This window comes from Clarias gariepinus, chromosome 14 (genome assembly GCF_024256425.1).
Source record: "Clarias gariepinus isolate MV-2021 ecotype Netherlands chromosome 14, CGAR_prim_01v2, whole genome shotgun sequence".
Taxonomy (NCBI): domain Eukaryota; kingdom Metazoa; phylum Chordata; class Actinopteri; order Siluriformes; family Clariidae; genus Clarias; species Clarias gariepinus.
Window position 1 is genome coordinate 22,237,766 of NC_071113.1, and position 15,759 is coordinate 22,253,524.

At 39.3% G+C, this 15,759-nt stretch overlaps 2 protein-coding genes across 2 annotated transcripts; both read right to left on the reverse strand.

Moving 5' to 3' along the window:
- Positions 1-4,701: 4,701 nt before the first annotated feature.
- On the reverse strand, positions 4,702-7,674 carry LOC128540843 (cytochrome c oxidase subunit 7A-related protein, mitochondrial). Its single transcript, XM_053510834.1, is given in 5 exon segments — positions 4,702-4,893; positions 4,979-5,020; positions 5,055-5,126; positions 6,062-6,092; positions 7,598-7,674. Coding segments are annotated over 5 exon segments (414 nt in total).
- A 2,656-nt stretch (positions 7,675-10,330) lies between these two features.
- Positions 10,331-15,759, reverse strand: kcng3 (potassium voltage-gated channel, subfamily G, member 3). The gene is made up of 2 exons (XM_053510909.1): positions 14,891-15,759; positions 10,331-12,353 (listed from the first exon to the last, which is right to left on the reverse strand). The coding sequence occupies exons 1-2, from the start codon at positions 15,517-15,519 to the stop codon at positions 11,708-11,710; spliced, it is 1,275 nt and encodes a 424-aa protein (XP_053366884.1). The 5' UTR covers positions 15,520-15,759; the 3' UTR covers positions 10,331-11,707.

Below are 15,759 nucleotides of genomic sequence, written 5' to 3' on the forward strand. Positions count from 1 at the left end.
TTTATTTAGTATTTCCTATGTTAAAAAAAAAGTTTTAAAAAACCCCAATGATTAACTAAGAAAATGTAAAACGTAAAATATGTAAAACAATACTTAAAATAGATTTAATAATAAATAAATTAAAAACAATAAATTTGATCATATTTAAGATATTTTCAATCCTGCAATCCTGCTGTTAATGTCATTTCAAAGTGATTAATGAAGCATAATTAGATTTTTACTGATGTAAGGGTCCGCCACTAGAGGCCACTGTTTTTATTTTGTAGTTTTGTTGGCCGACTCAGTTTCCCAGCAGGCACCTCGGTCAGGTGATGCGGGTGCACACCTGAACCGAGGTAGCCATCAATCAATCTATAAATAGCTGCTTAGACTGGGAAACTGGGTCGAGCATTTTTGGTAACACCACTGTCATTTGTGTGGGCTTTTTGTTCTGTTTTGTTATATGTTTAGTTTGTACTTTGATTTTAGTTGTGTTGACTAGGGCTCTCTTATTGGCAATGTCTCTGTGTATGTTTGTGTGTCTGTGTTAGTGGAGCTGATTCAGTCCTGTCCTCCTGTGTTCTTGTGGTTAGCTAGAGCAGGTAAGTAGTTAGGTGTGTGTGGCTAGGAGCATGATTAGCTAAATTCTATGTTGAGTTATAGTACAGTTACAGTACTAGCATGCTTCTAGCCATAGCCCCTCGGTGTCTCTAGCTATCCTGTGTTTCCTCTCCCCCTAGTGTCCCAGTGTGCCTAGGTTTAGAGTGCTGTCCCTCCTGGCTTTGGAGTAACGACTAGCTTGTGAGTGCCGCCTCGCTTAGTCATGGAGGGCTGCCTTGCCTAGCCACTGGGTATCCTTTGTCTGTGTTTCTGTGCCCCTATTCCCTAGTGTGTTTAAGCTATTAGGTAAGTATAGCTTAGTGCATGTTGGGGCTAAAGAAATGCTTAGCTAGGTGTATGTGTAGCTGACTGCCATGGTTAAGCTTAGCTTAACCATGTTTAGCTAAAAGCCATGCCTAGCTGATTGCCATGTCTTTAGCCCTCGTCCCGTCCCTCTCTTGTCTCTAGTCTTTACGTGTCTCCCGTTCTTCTCTAGTGTCTCCCGTTCTTCTCTAGTGTCTCCCGTTCTTCTCTAGTGTCTCCCGTTCTTCTCTAGTGTCTCCCGTTCTTCTCTAGTGTCTCCCGTTCTTCTCTAGTGTCTCCCGTTCTTCTCTAGTGTCTCCCGTTCTTCTCTAGTGTCTCCCGTTCTTCTCTAGTGTCTCCCGTTCTTCTCTAGTGTCTCCCGTTCTTCTCTAGTGTCTCCCGTTCTTCTCTAGTGTCTCCCGTTCTTCTCTAGTGTCCAGTTTCAGCTCCACGCCTCGTTTGTGTCCTGTTATGTGTTTGTCCCCCTGCCTGTGTCTCGCCACAGGACGTGTTTTGTGTCTCCTCCTGCCTGTGTCTTGCCAGAGAGCCCCTGTTAGCACAAAGTTAAGTATGGTTTGAGTTTGTTTGTTCCTTTGTTTGCATCTTTATTTATACTTTGTGTTGAACTATTATTAAAAAGACTCTTTTGGGTTACACCACCCCTCTGCCTCTATGGGTGGATGCCTGCTCCTTCCACCCATGGCGTTCAACACCTGCCACAACACCCCGTTCATGACAACTGAGCCCCAGAATGGTCACAACTTATTTATTTATTAGTTTGTTTAATTTCCTTGCTTGTTTTACTAAATCAAAAATGGACACATAATATTTGTTTTTTACTAATTTACTTGTTTTACTAAATTATGTAATATAGTAAAATATACAATATATTTTAATATATTTGTACATTGTCTGCAGGTGGGAACAGTTTAGTTAAATGAGAGATTGATTTAAAAAAAAAAAAAAAAAAAAAAAAAACCACTCCGGGGCTCTGTAGTTTTTTGCACAGCGTGTGTAATTGTTATTTTGTACAAGCACTAGAGAGTACCCGTGGCTTCACACATGGGGAGTCAACTTGCTGTAGTTCCTCACGCTTCTACAATGTTTCTGCAGCCTTTACTTCTGCCTGTCATATGCGCCATTGTTATAGATGCATCGTCATCTCAACCGGGGTTCCAGTAGCCCTAAGGTCAGCCTGATGTAAAGTACACGTTTTTGCTACCGTTTCTCACAGAAAGACATAAAAGCAGATGATGATGATGCCTACCATTAAAGTCTGTAAAGAATGCATCTGTGGCACAGCTGTGACAGGACTACCTGCGCGCAAACACTATCAATGCCCACTATGGATTTACAGGGATTTAAATCTTGACTCCAGTCTCTTTGAGGTGAACTTGCAGCCTCACAGCTTGGTTTGCCCACACGCTTAAGCTACTATCTGTAGAGGTTTAACATATTCCCCCCATGTCCATGTGGGTTTCTTCCCACCTTGAAGAGACATGATAGAAAATGGACTGGTGACTCTAAATTGACCCTAGGTGTGAAAGTGAGTGTGTCTGGTGCCCTCCCATGTATCCCGGGTGTATTTTCACTTAGCACCCTGTATCCCTGCGAAAGGTTCTGGATGCTCCATGAACCAACCAGAATAGAGTGAATATTAAATCACATTTAAGGCAACATGTATACAAAGCAGATGAAGATAAATGAGGTACATTGTTATGAAGCGAGCATGGATGAAGCCTGATAGAAGAAATGTTAATCACAATCAAAACTCATTGTGTGTGATTATACTTTGTACCGGGTGCATCATCAGATAAAGAGATGTTGCTTATCCAGTATCTACCTGTTTCACTATCCATGCTCTTTAAGTCTCCCTTACTACATTTGTAAAAGCCCAGGAACAACGTGTGAGAGAGCGGGGGAAAGTAAATGACAAATTGTTCTGGGAAAAAAAACACACGCAAGCACATATTCCCCAGAGCAGTGTGACAACAAGCTTGTCCGAGCCAAGAGAGCAGCAGGGCTGCAGATGGAGAAGAGCGATGGCTCTCCTTCCACCAGTCAGTTCCACAGGCTGGGGGGTCTCACACCAATCCGACTCTCCCAGCTCCCTGCACCCCCGCAATGTCTGCTCTTTCCATGCTCTTTCCTCACCTGCTGGTTCATTCTTGTGTGTGTTTGTAATTTTAATGAGAAATCACAGGTCAGTAAGATGTGCAAACTATAAATTGGGTGAAAGAGGGGCATCTGTTTTGTTTTGTGCATATATTTATATCCACAATAGATAAAAGATATCCATAATGGATTGGTTGGAGAGAAAGACAGGGATAAAGCGGTAGTGTCCTGTGCAAACTGAACCGCTTTCCCTCTCACACCTGACCTATTACGCTTGTTACCGGCTGCGGCTGCTGGCAAATTGATTTAGACGTAAGATCAATATCATTGGCAAAGTCGTTCGCTGGATTAGAATTAATACATTTCAGGGAAACTGGGACACACCTGGAAAGAGTCCTTACGTTTCCATGGTTACCAGATTTCTCTTACATTTCAGTCTCAAACTGAGGAAGATTACCATTGATCGGCAAGGAATAAAAAGTCGTCGTCTCCACCCCATTACTGAAACCTCCAAAGTGTTTATTGATTCACATTTAACCATCCACGTACTATCTGTTCTAGAATCACTATGCCAGTTCAGTCTTTGTCATGCTTTCTTTGTCTGTATCTACACATTACTTGTTGTTTGGAGTGGAGCTTTTAAACCTAGTGTGATGGATCATTTCAGCTACTGATGACTCTGTCTAGGGCCGGGAATAAATGGTCTTTCATTAGCACAGCCGTCAAGCCATAGCGAATGAATTATCATCTCTCATTGTCATAGAATGCCTTGCACTGCTTTGTATTGTGACAGCCTATCAAACTTCAGACAACAGTCATGCAAACTGTCAGTTTCACCGTGTATTATTACCGTCGACTGCAAAGGCATTTATGAAAATAAGATCTGGAGGAACAATGCACCTCTGTTGTCATCGGTAGCATATACAAAGTTCTTGATCGTTTTGGTTGAGAAAAAAAAAGAAGCGAAGCGAAAAAGTCTTTTGTTTGTCACAGAATCCTTTTACAACTCTGAATTTAGTTCTAACTCTCGTTGCCATGTGAACGAGTAACAGAGTGACATATTTAGAGGCTCAGGGAAAAGAAAACAGATCATTTTCAGTGATCATAATAAAGTTTGTATGAATAAACAAAGAAATGTAGAAATATATCAATGTACTTTTTTCTTATTTAAAATCATTTTAATTAACAAGGCCATTCATACTAAAAGGTATCTTACACTGTTATCTATACATACTGCACTATACACATACTGTCATATTCTTTATAGAACTGATTCAGAGGTGAGACTGGTTGACTGGTTTTGTTCGGGTGTTTCAGCAATCTCATTCTCAAAACAGACCGACTGTCACTCAAACCTCAATAAAACCATAGCATATAAATGAAATCCCGACTGTATGTGATCACTGTGTGTGAATGTCATTTCATTGCAGAAACCTACAATGCAGAGAAATCTTTACAACCTTTACTGTAAGACATCCTTTCACTTAAAAAAAAAAACGTTTGCAAATGAATACTCAATATTTTCTATTATTCACCCACTCAGACTTATTGCTGTTAGAGAAGCTAACCATTAATCCCTTTGCATTAACCAAATCATTATTGAGTACTGTAAAGTACGTTCACAGAACAAGTTCTGAGTCCTCCCCATGATCTTCACACAGAACTGACATTTGTCACATGATGATAAATATATCCACAAACACATTACTGCCTCTTTAAAAGTTCACCAATACCAGTCTGAGGACGTGCACGTCTTTGCTTATTTTTAGGCTGTGCAGCTATGTAAAGAGTCACCAAAGAGTAAAGAGCACCTCCGACGGTCAAAGCCATGGTGGTCCTGTACAGGAGGCGGTCAAGAACACTGCGCTTAAGGTGTACCTGGATCCCATCAGAAGACTGGCAAATAAATATGGCAAATAACCCAATCATTAACAGAATATAAATTACTTCAGTAATATTTATTATTTTTTTATGTGAACACCTGAAATATCCTGTGAAGGTCTGGAACCCTGGAACCCATATACTTGAGAGATGCTCCTGACTCTTCAAATTCAAACTCTTCAAATTATTTTGGTCGGGGTAGCAAAGGTCAATGCAGAGGCTTTAGATAATATGCTTGTCCTTAAACCCTGAAATCAAATTACATTCAGTTCAGATAAGTCGTGTTATAGTTTTCCGAACCACTCAACAAAATGCTGGTTATAGATTTGGGCGAGACAAATTTGCCAAACAGATCAATAAGTCTGAGATTCATTTAGTTAATTATTTTATTCTTTTGTAAATTCATAACTGATCATAACTCCATCATAGACTGTTGAGACCTGTTAAAATAAGAACAACCTTCAGAGACTGTCAAATCAGCTGTAGACAAACACACAAAATATAGACATTGCATAACTAACTGCATGATGTGGTTACTGGAAATATCACTAGACTTAAATTTGTAATACATGATTAAGCTTTTCTTATACTTCACATACACATAACATAGTTCATACTAAAATTCCATAAATCACTAAAGCTAAGAATTATTTAAAATTCATTACATTTCAGGCACAGATACACATAACATAATTAATATTTTGCTATTAAATGCAAAAACCTGGTTTCCTATTAAACCTTTCTCACTCAGTTTGCTCCAGCGGAGATGGACCAGTCCCGTAGAGACTGACAGTATGTGGGTCAATACTGGCCTAATTGCATCGAATTGACACATTTGTGGGGTGACTGACACGACACAGATCTTCCTCGACAACACCGACCACAATGTGTGTTGTGTCCTTGATACCTTGCATAACTTTATGCAAACCAGAAGTTTTTAAAAAGTCAGCTTGGTTACTCTGAAGGTGTCGATTTAAAATAAACACTACGTAAGGGGTGATACTCAGAGCTCTGACTTTAAACAAACATTCAGAAGAGGTATTTTAGGGACCGTCACAGATTTCTGTATGAATGAAGTGTGGTTCACACCAGGCTACGTATCTTCTCATATATCATGACATGCCATGTTGTAAATTTATCATTAATAATTTGTAGAACATTTTTACTGTCCTTCTTTCAATACCTTCCAGGTCATGTAACCCTGGGACCCCAACCTAGTACCAAGATAATTTACTCGGTCACACGCACAAGGTACACTTATTCATATCCTAAAATATATCTGCACTGATTTTTATGTAATTTCTTACACTATTTATTCAATACCTTCTAGGCCATGTAACCTTGTGACGCAAAGTAGTATCGAAATCTACTTGCTCAACCCCACAAGGAACCCCTCTTGATATTCCAAAATAAGTCTGCTTTGATTTTTAACATTTGTTTGTCAATACCTTCCAACGGTCCAGAGCAACGGAGAGTGTGGAAAGGAGGTGAAGAGGCGGGTACAGGCAGGTTGGAATGGGTGGAGAAAAGTGTCAGGTGTGTTGTGCGATAAAAGAGTATCAGCGAGAATGAAAGGAAAGGTGTACAGGACAGTGGTGAGACCAGCAATGCTCTACGGCTTAGAGACAATGGCGCTGAAGAAAAGACAGGAGGCAGAGTTGGAGGTAGCAGAGCTAAAGATGTTGAGGTTCTCTTTAGGAGTGACAAGGATGGATAGGATTAAGAATGAGTTCATCAGAGGGACAACCCACCTTAGATGTTTTGGAGATAAAGTCAGAGAGGCCAGATTGAGGTGGTTTGGACATGTTCAGAGGAGAGATTGTGAATATATTGGCAGAAGGATGCTGAGGTTGGAACTGCCAGGCAGGAGGTCTAGAGGAAGACCAAAGAGGAGATTTATGGATGCAGTGAGAGAGGACATGAAGTTAGTTGGTGTGAGAGAAGAGGATGCAGAGGATAGGGTTAGATGGAGGCAGATGATTCGCTGTGGCGACCCCTGAAAGGGAACAGCCGAAAGACAAAGAAGTTTGTCAATACCTTCCAGGTCATGTGACCCTATGACAACAAACTAGTACCAAAATATATACTTACTTTAGGGACGAGAGGTAACTAAGTATGTTAAGGCTCTGAGTTACTGATCGGAAGTAGGTGGTTCCCAAAATATGTCTGCTATAATTTTTTGTATTATTTTTTTTTATTACATAAAATAAACTATTGATACCATGACTGTATCACTAATGTAAAACAGACAGATCAGTACATACTTACACTCTTAGGGAAAAAAACTGAGGTGGTACAGAAAGGCAATACTTTGTGCACCCTTATTATAAGGCAAGACGTCTATGGTGGATCTTTGAGTTTTGGGGTAATATTTATGTATGCTGAATTGAGGTAAAAGATATCTTAAAAGTATGTAAAAAAACTGCAGTTATACAGAGAGATCAGTATAATGCTACCACTCTAGTGACAAGGAATGGGTAATCTTTTATTATTATTATTATACTCAACTTAATCTAACTCAGCTTACAAATTAATGCAAAACTGCAGTGACTGGAAAAAAAAATTACATGAAGTGACAAATAAACCAGGTGAGAGAAATACACTCTCACTGACAGATTTCAGGTCACGACACCGTTCACTTTCACTGCTAGCTCGTTCAGCTCCAGTTAGCCAGCCCCAAATGTTTTCATTTTTCCGGATAACTGTTTCGACTAATTACCTGATAAGTGTACTGTATGCCGTAGTTGACACAGACCCTGTCAGACTCTAAGTGAAACTGCTGAATCTGTAATACATCACACCGGCTGCACAACGCGACCACAGTATTTTGCACGCAACCGACCGGCTTTTTCTGTTTTTCTTTTTATATGTTTATAAATGTCAATATGTACATGAAGTACATGAGTTTTTGGCTTTTAAGGTTACTTGAATATGTGATGTATAGGTGGCGTAGTGGGTTTAATTCACACCTTGGGTCTGCATGCATGGAGTTTGCATGTTCTCCACATGCTTGGTGGGTTTCCTCTGGATACCCCGGTTTCCTCCCACAGTCCAAAAACATGCAGGTTACACTAAATTGCGTTCCCAAATTGCCTATAGTATGTGTGTGCCCTGAGATGGATTGGCGCCCCAACCAGGATCTACCCCGCCTCGTGTCCTAAGTCTGCTGAGATAGGCTCCAGGCCCCCCGCAATATACAGGATAAAGCGGTATGAGTGAGTAATGGATGTAATGTAGTGTGCATTCCAGCTGGCATGGAATAAACAAGTTTGTGCAGACATTTTTATTTATTTTCAATGGGAGTGACATCTGAACACACGCTTCAGTTAGAAGAGAGTAGGCATGAAGAAAATATGATCAGTAAACATGGCCAGTACCATAAATTTGCTTATGTTTAATTAGGGACCTAGAAATAGTGCAGAATCTTCAGTATAAAACATTCATGATAATAAACACTATTTGCTGTAAAAATGTCAAGCTTCTAAAATTTATTTTAGGTGTTTTACTGAATATTGGCAAGAGACCATAGTATAGTATCTTGCCAGTGTTCAGTAAATACATTCCATACATGCATTACATATAATACATACATTACATACATTACATTTATTCATGCATTAAATTTATTTATATATATTTCATCTTTTTTTCCCTTTAATGCACTACCAGTCAAGTTTAGACAGCATCTTCTGTCCAGATGAATTTTCCTGATTTTTATTTCTTTCCACATTGTAAAACAATGCTGAAGGTATCAAAAACATCTAAGAATCCTCTTCGAACAGTTGATATTGAGATGTGTCTGCTACATATGCTGTGTAAAGGTTTCATAATGGCTCTAATCTAAGATGCTATTTCTATCTATCTATCTATCTATCTATCTATCTATCTATCTATCTATCTATCTATCTATCTATCTATCTATCTACGAAATGTGCATAGAAGAAAGGACACATAATCACGCTTTTTTTTTTTTTTGCAAATGCATCTCTTTATTTTCTAAGTGTCCAAGTGTATTTCTGGAATAAAGCCTGCCAAAATGTATGCTAATTATAAAACATATGTACAAATGTTTTTTCAGTAGAGGGAAATTACATTTTTCACACAACAAACAAATGGTTTCTGGTTTATTTTTCGGATCTATAAATAGCTGCATAAAAGATTTTATGACACTTTTGCAATAGTCATAGCTTCACAGTTACATAGCAGAATCGTTAAAAGGGTGAAACCTGGTGAATGATTACCCAATGAGCACAAATATAAACATGTACACAAATACAAATAAGTTTAAAAAGACATGATTTTTTTTCCCAAAGGAGAAATTTGTATTCTATTCACTGTGGAGGTGGAAAACTAAACAATTGATGCAAAAGTTTGTATTTCCCATGGTTTCTCAGGGAAGGTCTGCCAACACTGCTAAAAAAAGGATTGTAGCAGACAAAAATATAACCATAAAACCTATAGATTAACTTAAAATTGGGAATGAAATTGATAAGCAAATTGGTTCATGCCTACATTTTACCAATATGTAAAATAAACTGTTATATTAATAAACAGGTTTAGACAGTTTATAATAATAAACTGTTTAAACTGTATTTAAAGATATTTACCCTTAACTCTCAACTGACATGTTTTGTAGATCTGAGCATTCACAGAGTATAAAAATAAGTCTTTACACTATTTTGCTGATAAATGAAAATATCTTTTCTGTCCAAATATTTGTACAATATTCTCAATATATATTTATACTTTATTTAAAGAAGTTAATGGTGAATGGTGAAACACAGAACATCATAGCTTGAACTTTATTACTAAACAACCTTTCTGTTGATTCTGATAGGAGGTTCTAAATTTGATTAAAAAATAAAAAGAGAATATTCCACCATTTTGCATACAGCAAACCTTCAATTTCCCAACAGATTTTTTTTTTAAACAAACAGTATGAAAGATGAAGCCTTTATTTGTCACATATACATTACAGTACAGTGAAATTCTTTTCTTCGCATATCCTAGGTAGAAAGCTGGGGTCAGAAGGGAGGGGAGGGTCAGCTATGGCACAGCACCTCAAGGGCCTTGCTGAAGGGCCCAACATTTGCAAACTAGTGGTGCTGGGGCCTGAACCACCAACCTTTTAATCAGTAATCCACAGCCCCAACTCCCAGAACTGCCTCTGGGCCTGGCAGAGGTTTAAGACAGCTGAAGAAGTAAAAGGTAGGGTAGCACTTGCAAGGGTAGCACTTTTTTTATTCATTAAATATGTTTTATTTCTATCTTACTATTTGCCTTTTTGTATTTTTTACATGATAAACTCCTGTGAAAATTCACACACTAAATATCTTATGCCATAATTTAATTGTCCTCATATTAATTTTGTTTTAAAGTCCATCTGCTGAGCTGGAAACTTTTGCACTCTACTGTAAAAAAAAAAAAAACATTTTTATATATAAATGGACACAATAGGACCAGCAAAATCTTAGCTTGAATCCCTGACCTCTTACAGCCAGGACAGTCCAGTGTCCATGCATGTATCCAGACAGATGGTGCTCACTGGGTAATATTAACTACATCATAAATGTGCAGGATCAACTTTTCTGTCCTTTCTTTCTGTTTCAGATTTTTTCCACTTACCAAGCAAAGCAAACATTTATAACGTTTTTTTGACAAACTATTGGATGTGTCATTAATTACGTGCCATTCCATCTAAGATTTTGCTCCAACATTTCATTTGATACTATCAAGCAAAACTAATCTACAGGTACAAGAACTGTGTAATTGATTTTAGTAAACCCTTAACAACAGAATAGACAGGACACAGGGATAGAAAGACACTAGCTTTTGTGCTTGCTGTGTGTATAGTGAAGGGGGAGGAGAGTGACAGCTCTCTGGCTGCTGAGTGTGTGGGTGAGGTGTTTGCTAATCAATTTGGTTAACACCTCTCGGTCCACACAGTCATTTTCTTCGATTGAGATATGGGCAGGTGGTGGCTTTATCCTTGTGTAGCTAAACGTCTGATGTTTGTGTCTTGAAGTTAAGGATCTGATCTTCATAATGAGCCTGCAACACTGACTGTATTTTGTCTCAATTATAGCATTATCTACTTGGACTACAACATGCTGAATGTTTTTCCCCCTAATCTTTTCACACTATCCCTTCAGTCCTTATTATTAATTTCGTTCCTATGTGGTCCCTCTCTGTTCTAACAAACGTCATTTCTGGAGTGATTTCAAATCCAAATTGATGTGATTGATGTATCAAGCTGGAGAACTTTCTACATGGGAACAAAGTGTTTCTGTTTGTAAAGCCAAGGCATTTAAGCAAAATCCAACAAAGGTCCAGAGAACTGTCAAGACCCTAAAAGGGCTTGCCAGACGGCCCTCACAGACAGCCATGCCATCTGGTGCCGGCTATTGCCACAATTTTTCTTTTTAAATATCACCAAACACAGGAAACTCTGTCTCTTTGGGTCAGTTTCATTGTTTCTTTCTTTCTTTCTTTCTTTCTTTTTTTTTTTTTTTTTTTACAGAAATGGGGTTATAATGCAAACACTGGCTTATGAAGTTCCTTTGGGTTGTTTTGATAACTGTGTGCTATGCAGATTGGCACTCTTTGTATTTTTTTAAAGTATATATATCACAGTTGTCTGAGGTACTTGTTTTCAGAATGGAGAGATGCTGCATTTAAGTAGTCATTAGTAGTCATTTTCTTTGTAGATGAGATCATTATGTCTAAAGTTTATCTTACCGTTCATGAGGCTGATAAAGGTTTCAAAACAAAGGCACAGAAAGATCAGATGAGCTGGGCTATGGACCAATATGTCCCAGAGAAACCTATATCAGTTGAGAAACTCAGCAGAGAGACTTCGCACGCAGCGTGCTGAGCGGAATTTGAGTTCGTGGTAGCACTGCACAAAACTGTGGTAGATAAAGGTAATTGGGAGAGCCAGGAGCACAATGCCACTCACAACACACACACCACCCAGCACGCGGCCCGGCATTGTGATGGGATACATGTCTCCATAGCCTACGGTGGTCATGGAGATAATAACCCACCAGCACGCTGCCGGGATGCTGGCGTAGTCCTCATTGCTGCTTTCCAGGTCCAGCCCGTGCTCCAGGAGCTGAGCAAGAGCACTGAAGATGGCCATGGCAACACACACAAACACCAGCAGCATGACCATCTCGCGGTAGCAACGACGCAGTGTCAGCCCCAGAGTCTGCAGGCCAAGGAAGTGGCGCGCCAACTTAATTAACCAGAAGATGCGCATCATCCTGAGCACACGCAGTGTGACTCCTGCTCTTTGAAGCTGCGGGTTTTCCCCAGTCAGGGCTGTCATGGCCACTGATACATAGTAAGGTGTTATAGCCAGGAGGTCGATGATGTTCAGAGGCCGGCGTACAAACTCACATTTGTCCCGTGAGACAATAAAACGCACTATGCACTCAGCGGTAAACCAGCCAATGCATACCGCTTCAATGATCCTGGCAGAGAGAGAAAAAGAGAGAGAGAGAGAAAGTGAGCAAAAAGCAATGGTTACAACTCACGCTAATAGCCCTACTGTCTGCTCTTTGACAGGTGATTTAAGCTTATGTCTAAATTACAGCATTTTAAATGCAACCATGCAATCTGGGGATCATAAGCTTAATTATCATCATGCAGATAATGAGTGTCTTTTGGACGTAAATAGCTACACAGATGAAAAGCTTGATGCTGCTCAAAGGTTATATTACAGTAAAATCATGCTGCGGTATATTTTATTGTTGCTATGAATTACAGACTTGAATAATTGAATAATTTTACAAGTTTCATTGGACTGACATATTCATGAAAACAGAACAGACACTGTAGTAAGAACATATCAACATCAAGCTTAATTGTGAAAAAGAAAAGTTTAGTAATGATGCACTTAAGTAAACCACATTTCTTTTTGCTCACAAATGCCAGAGAATCAAAGAACCAGTACAGAGGACAGGACAGTAAAGTATTTCTCCAAGCATATGTAAAACTAAGAAGTAAAATAATCCCAGAAAAAAGCCTTGCTACTAGGGTTGTATCCCTAAAGGTAATTTATACCTCAGGTTATAAAAGTACTGTACCTTTAAAATGCATGCCATGTTCTTAAGTACACTAGTGCACTAAATTTATGCCACATTAAAAGAACATCCATCCCACTGCCAAAACCAGCAATTGTACTGTTTAGTATTTAATATATTAGGATTAGTATATATGCTGTTCACACTCTCTTGAAAACATGATGGCTACCATCTCTGGCATTTCTGGCATTATTCATATGCGCATGCATTACAAACCTCAACACTTTTAAATGTATCTCCTGTAAATGCCTCATAAACACAGAGTGACACATATCTGACCTCGTGATACTGAAGGACATGGAATCAAGAATGCACAGGATATAAGCATGAGGACACACAAACTGTCCAAACAGACCAGGAGAAAAGGGACAAATGCCAGTAAACATACAGGCTGGAAACAATGAGGGAGAAACATTAGTCAGTGAAAGAGAGTAACACGGCTCATTTGCTTCTTGGACAATCTGTCAACTCAGTTAAATAAGGACGATTTTTTTTTACACTGCTCATTACACTTGGAGGCATAAATATAAAGACATAAAAATGCACCATCAAAGAACTGAGCATTTTTATTGGATGCAAAGAAAAATAAAACAGCTATAGGCAGCTGCTTTGCAGAGAGAGAGAGAGAGAGAGAGAGAGAAAGAGAGACAGACAGAGAGAGACTTAATATGCATAAATTAAAAGTCGGAAAGATTTTGGACCTAAGTTACAGTGCAGTGCAGGATGATCAATAAAATACAACATAAAGTATAAATCAAGCCTGGTAAGAAAAAATAAATCAAGACTCTCATGTGCACAAGGATTTATGTTGTTTTGATTTATGGATTCAGTCTTTCATTAATCATGCTGTCAGAGTGTGTTTTTTCAGAGCAATTAGTAATAACAGGCAAAATATGTTAATAATCATTTTGTAATACGGAATAAATAAGTCAGAAACAGAAACACAACAATATTAAAACTGTGAAGATTGGTAATGATTATGTGATAAATTACTGCCTAAATATAAGGCATATATGAAAAAAAGATATGTATTTGGTTTTACATTTAAATTAAAATTGCTTTCTGTTGATGTGGAAATGCTCATCTGAACAAAAGAAATTAAACCAAAAAAAAAGCTTCTTTTTTTTTTTTGCATCCAATGCATATAACATGTACAGTATAATAATTGTGTTATAATTTAAGGTCCCTGGTGTTTAGCCTGCTCCAGTGATGCCACATGTCTACCTGCATTTATATATAACAGTACCTCATTACTGCTTTTCTATTTGTAGTGCACTATGCATGTACTGTATATAGGGAGACTTTTCGCATTGAACACCTGATTTTGCTCGATTATTATCTTGGCTCCGCACGGAAGATTTTTAGCGCCGCCTATTGGACAACAAGGACACCCCTCTTTAAGACCTGTCTCAGTCAGTCTGGTTTGCAGCCTTTAAAACTGCTATAAAAAGATTTTACTGAAACTTTTTATTCTGTGACCAAAAAAAAAAAATTAAAACCGCAAGTTCAAATATATAGCCTATATTAATGCAAGATAAATAAATGATTAAATGTAGTTTTAGGGTTATTGATCCAACAATATATTTTAAGATTATTTCTAACCATTATGGTAATATGCAGTAAACTCATAATGTAGTCTATGCAGAATGTAGTGGGAAAATGTTTTATAGAGCTTAAGGAAGACAAACAAAATGAAAATGACAGTAAAACAGAAAGCGTCACAATTTGGACACAACGTGGACACAGAGACAAGACATTAGGAAATATCCCACAGAAACAGTGCAAGGGTGTAGGAATAAGAGAACGCTTTACTTTATCAATGCACTTGATAATGATTTACCACTTTACTATTGCTGACGTTTGAAGTACGAGCACTACATAAAGTATACTTCATGTTCACTCCAAATCAGCGCCCTGTGTTTTACCTGTGCTCCTCTACGGTGTTGTTCTTTGCAGTGTCCCAGTCGGGCAAAGTGCTGGCACATAGGATGACCATTGAGATGATGACAAAAATCACGGAGACCGAGGCGAGGATCTGCGCGGCCACGGACGACGCGGGCTCTTCGAAGGTCCTCCGCATGCGCTCGAGCCAGCCCGGGTTTGCGCGCTCCGCGCACGAGCCCCTCGCGTCGGACTCTTCGTCGCCCACTCGAGACTCTTCATCGGCTCTACCGTCCTCATCCGAGAAGTACGTGTACGTGTCGGACATGCGATCATCCAGGCGTCTCTGACAGCAAAACTCCAGATGCGAGCTCTCCAAGCCCCAGTATACCATCTCGTTGTAGAAGGAGAGCTCGCACATCCGCGGCACGAAGCGCAGCTTCCCCGAGCGCACGTACAGCATGATGAACACGAACGCCTCGGAGTGACGGTCAAAAAAGAACTCGTTCCGTTCCCGGTCGTAGTCATCGCACACCTCCAGCACTTCCTTCTCCGACGAGCAGCTGTGCAAGCGGCTTACTCTGCGGAGTGGGAAATCCTTGATCACTTCGCGGGTGAACGCGTATTTGGTGCCGCCGACGTTTAAGATGCATATATTCTTGCCGAACTTCATCTCGGCGTGGCTACTGACGTTCAGGTAAAAAGCAGAAGTCGCGCAAAATCGTGGTCTTTTGGATAACCATTGCAATGCTGCATGCACTTTTGGCACGATGGTTTCAGAAAATGACAAGAAAAGAAAAAAAACAGAGTTGCACAGCTTTTGTGTGGAGTCTCGGTGGGATTTTTAGGCGTAGTAGCTGTGTGCTCTGTACGTAGCCTATCTCTCCCATCCCATCCTAACTCCATCTCGCTC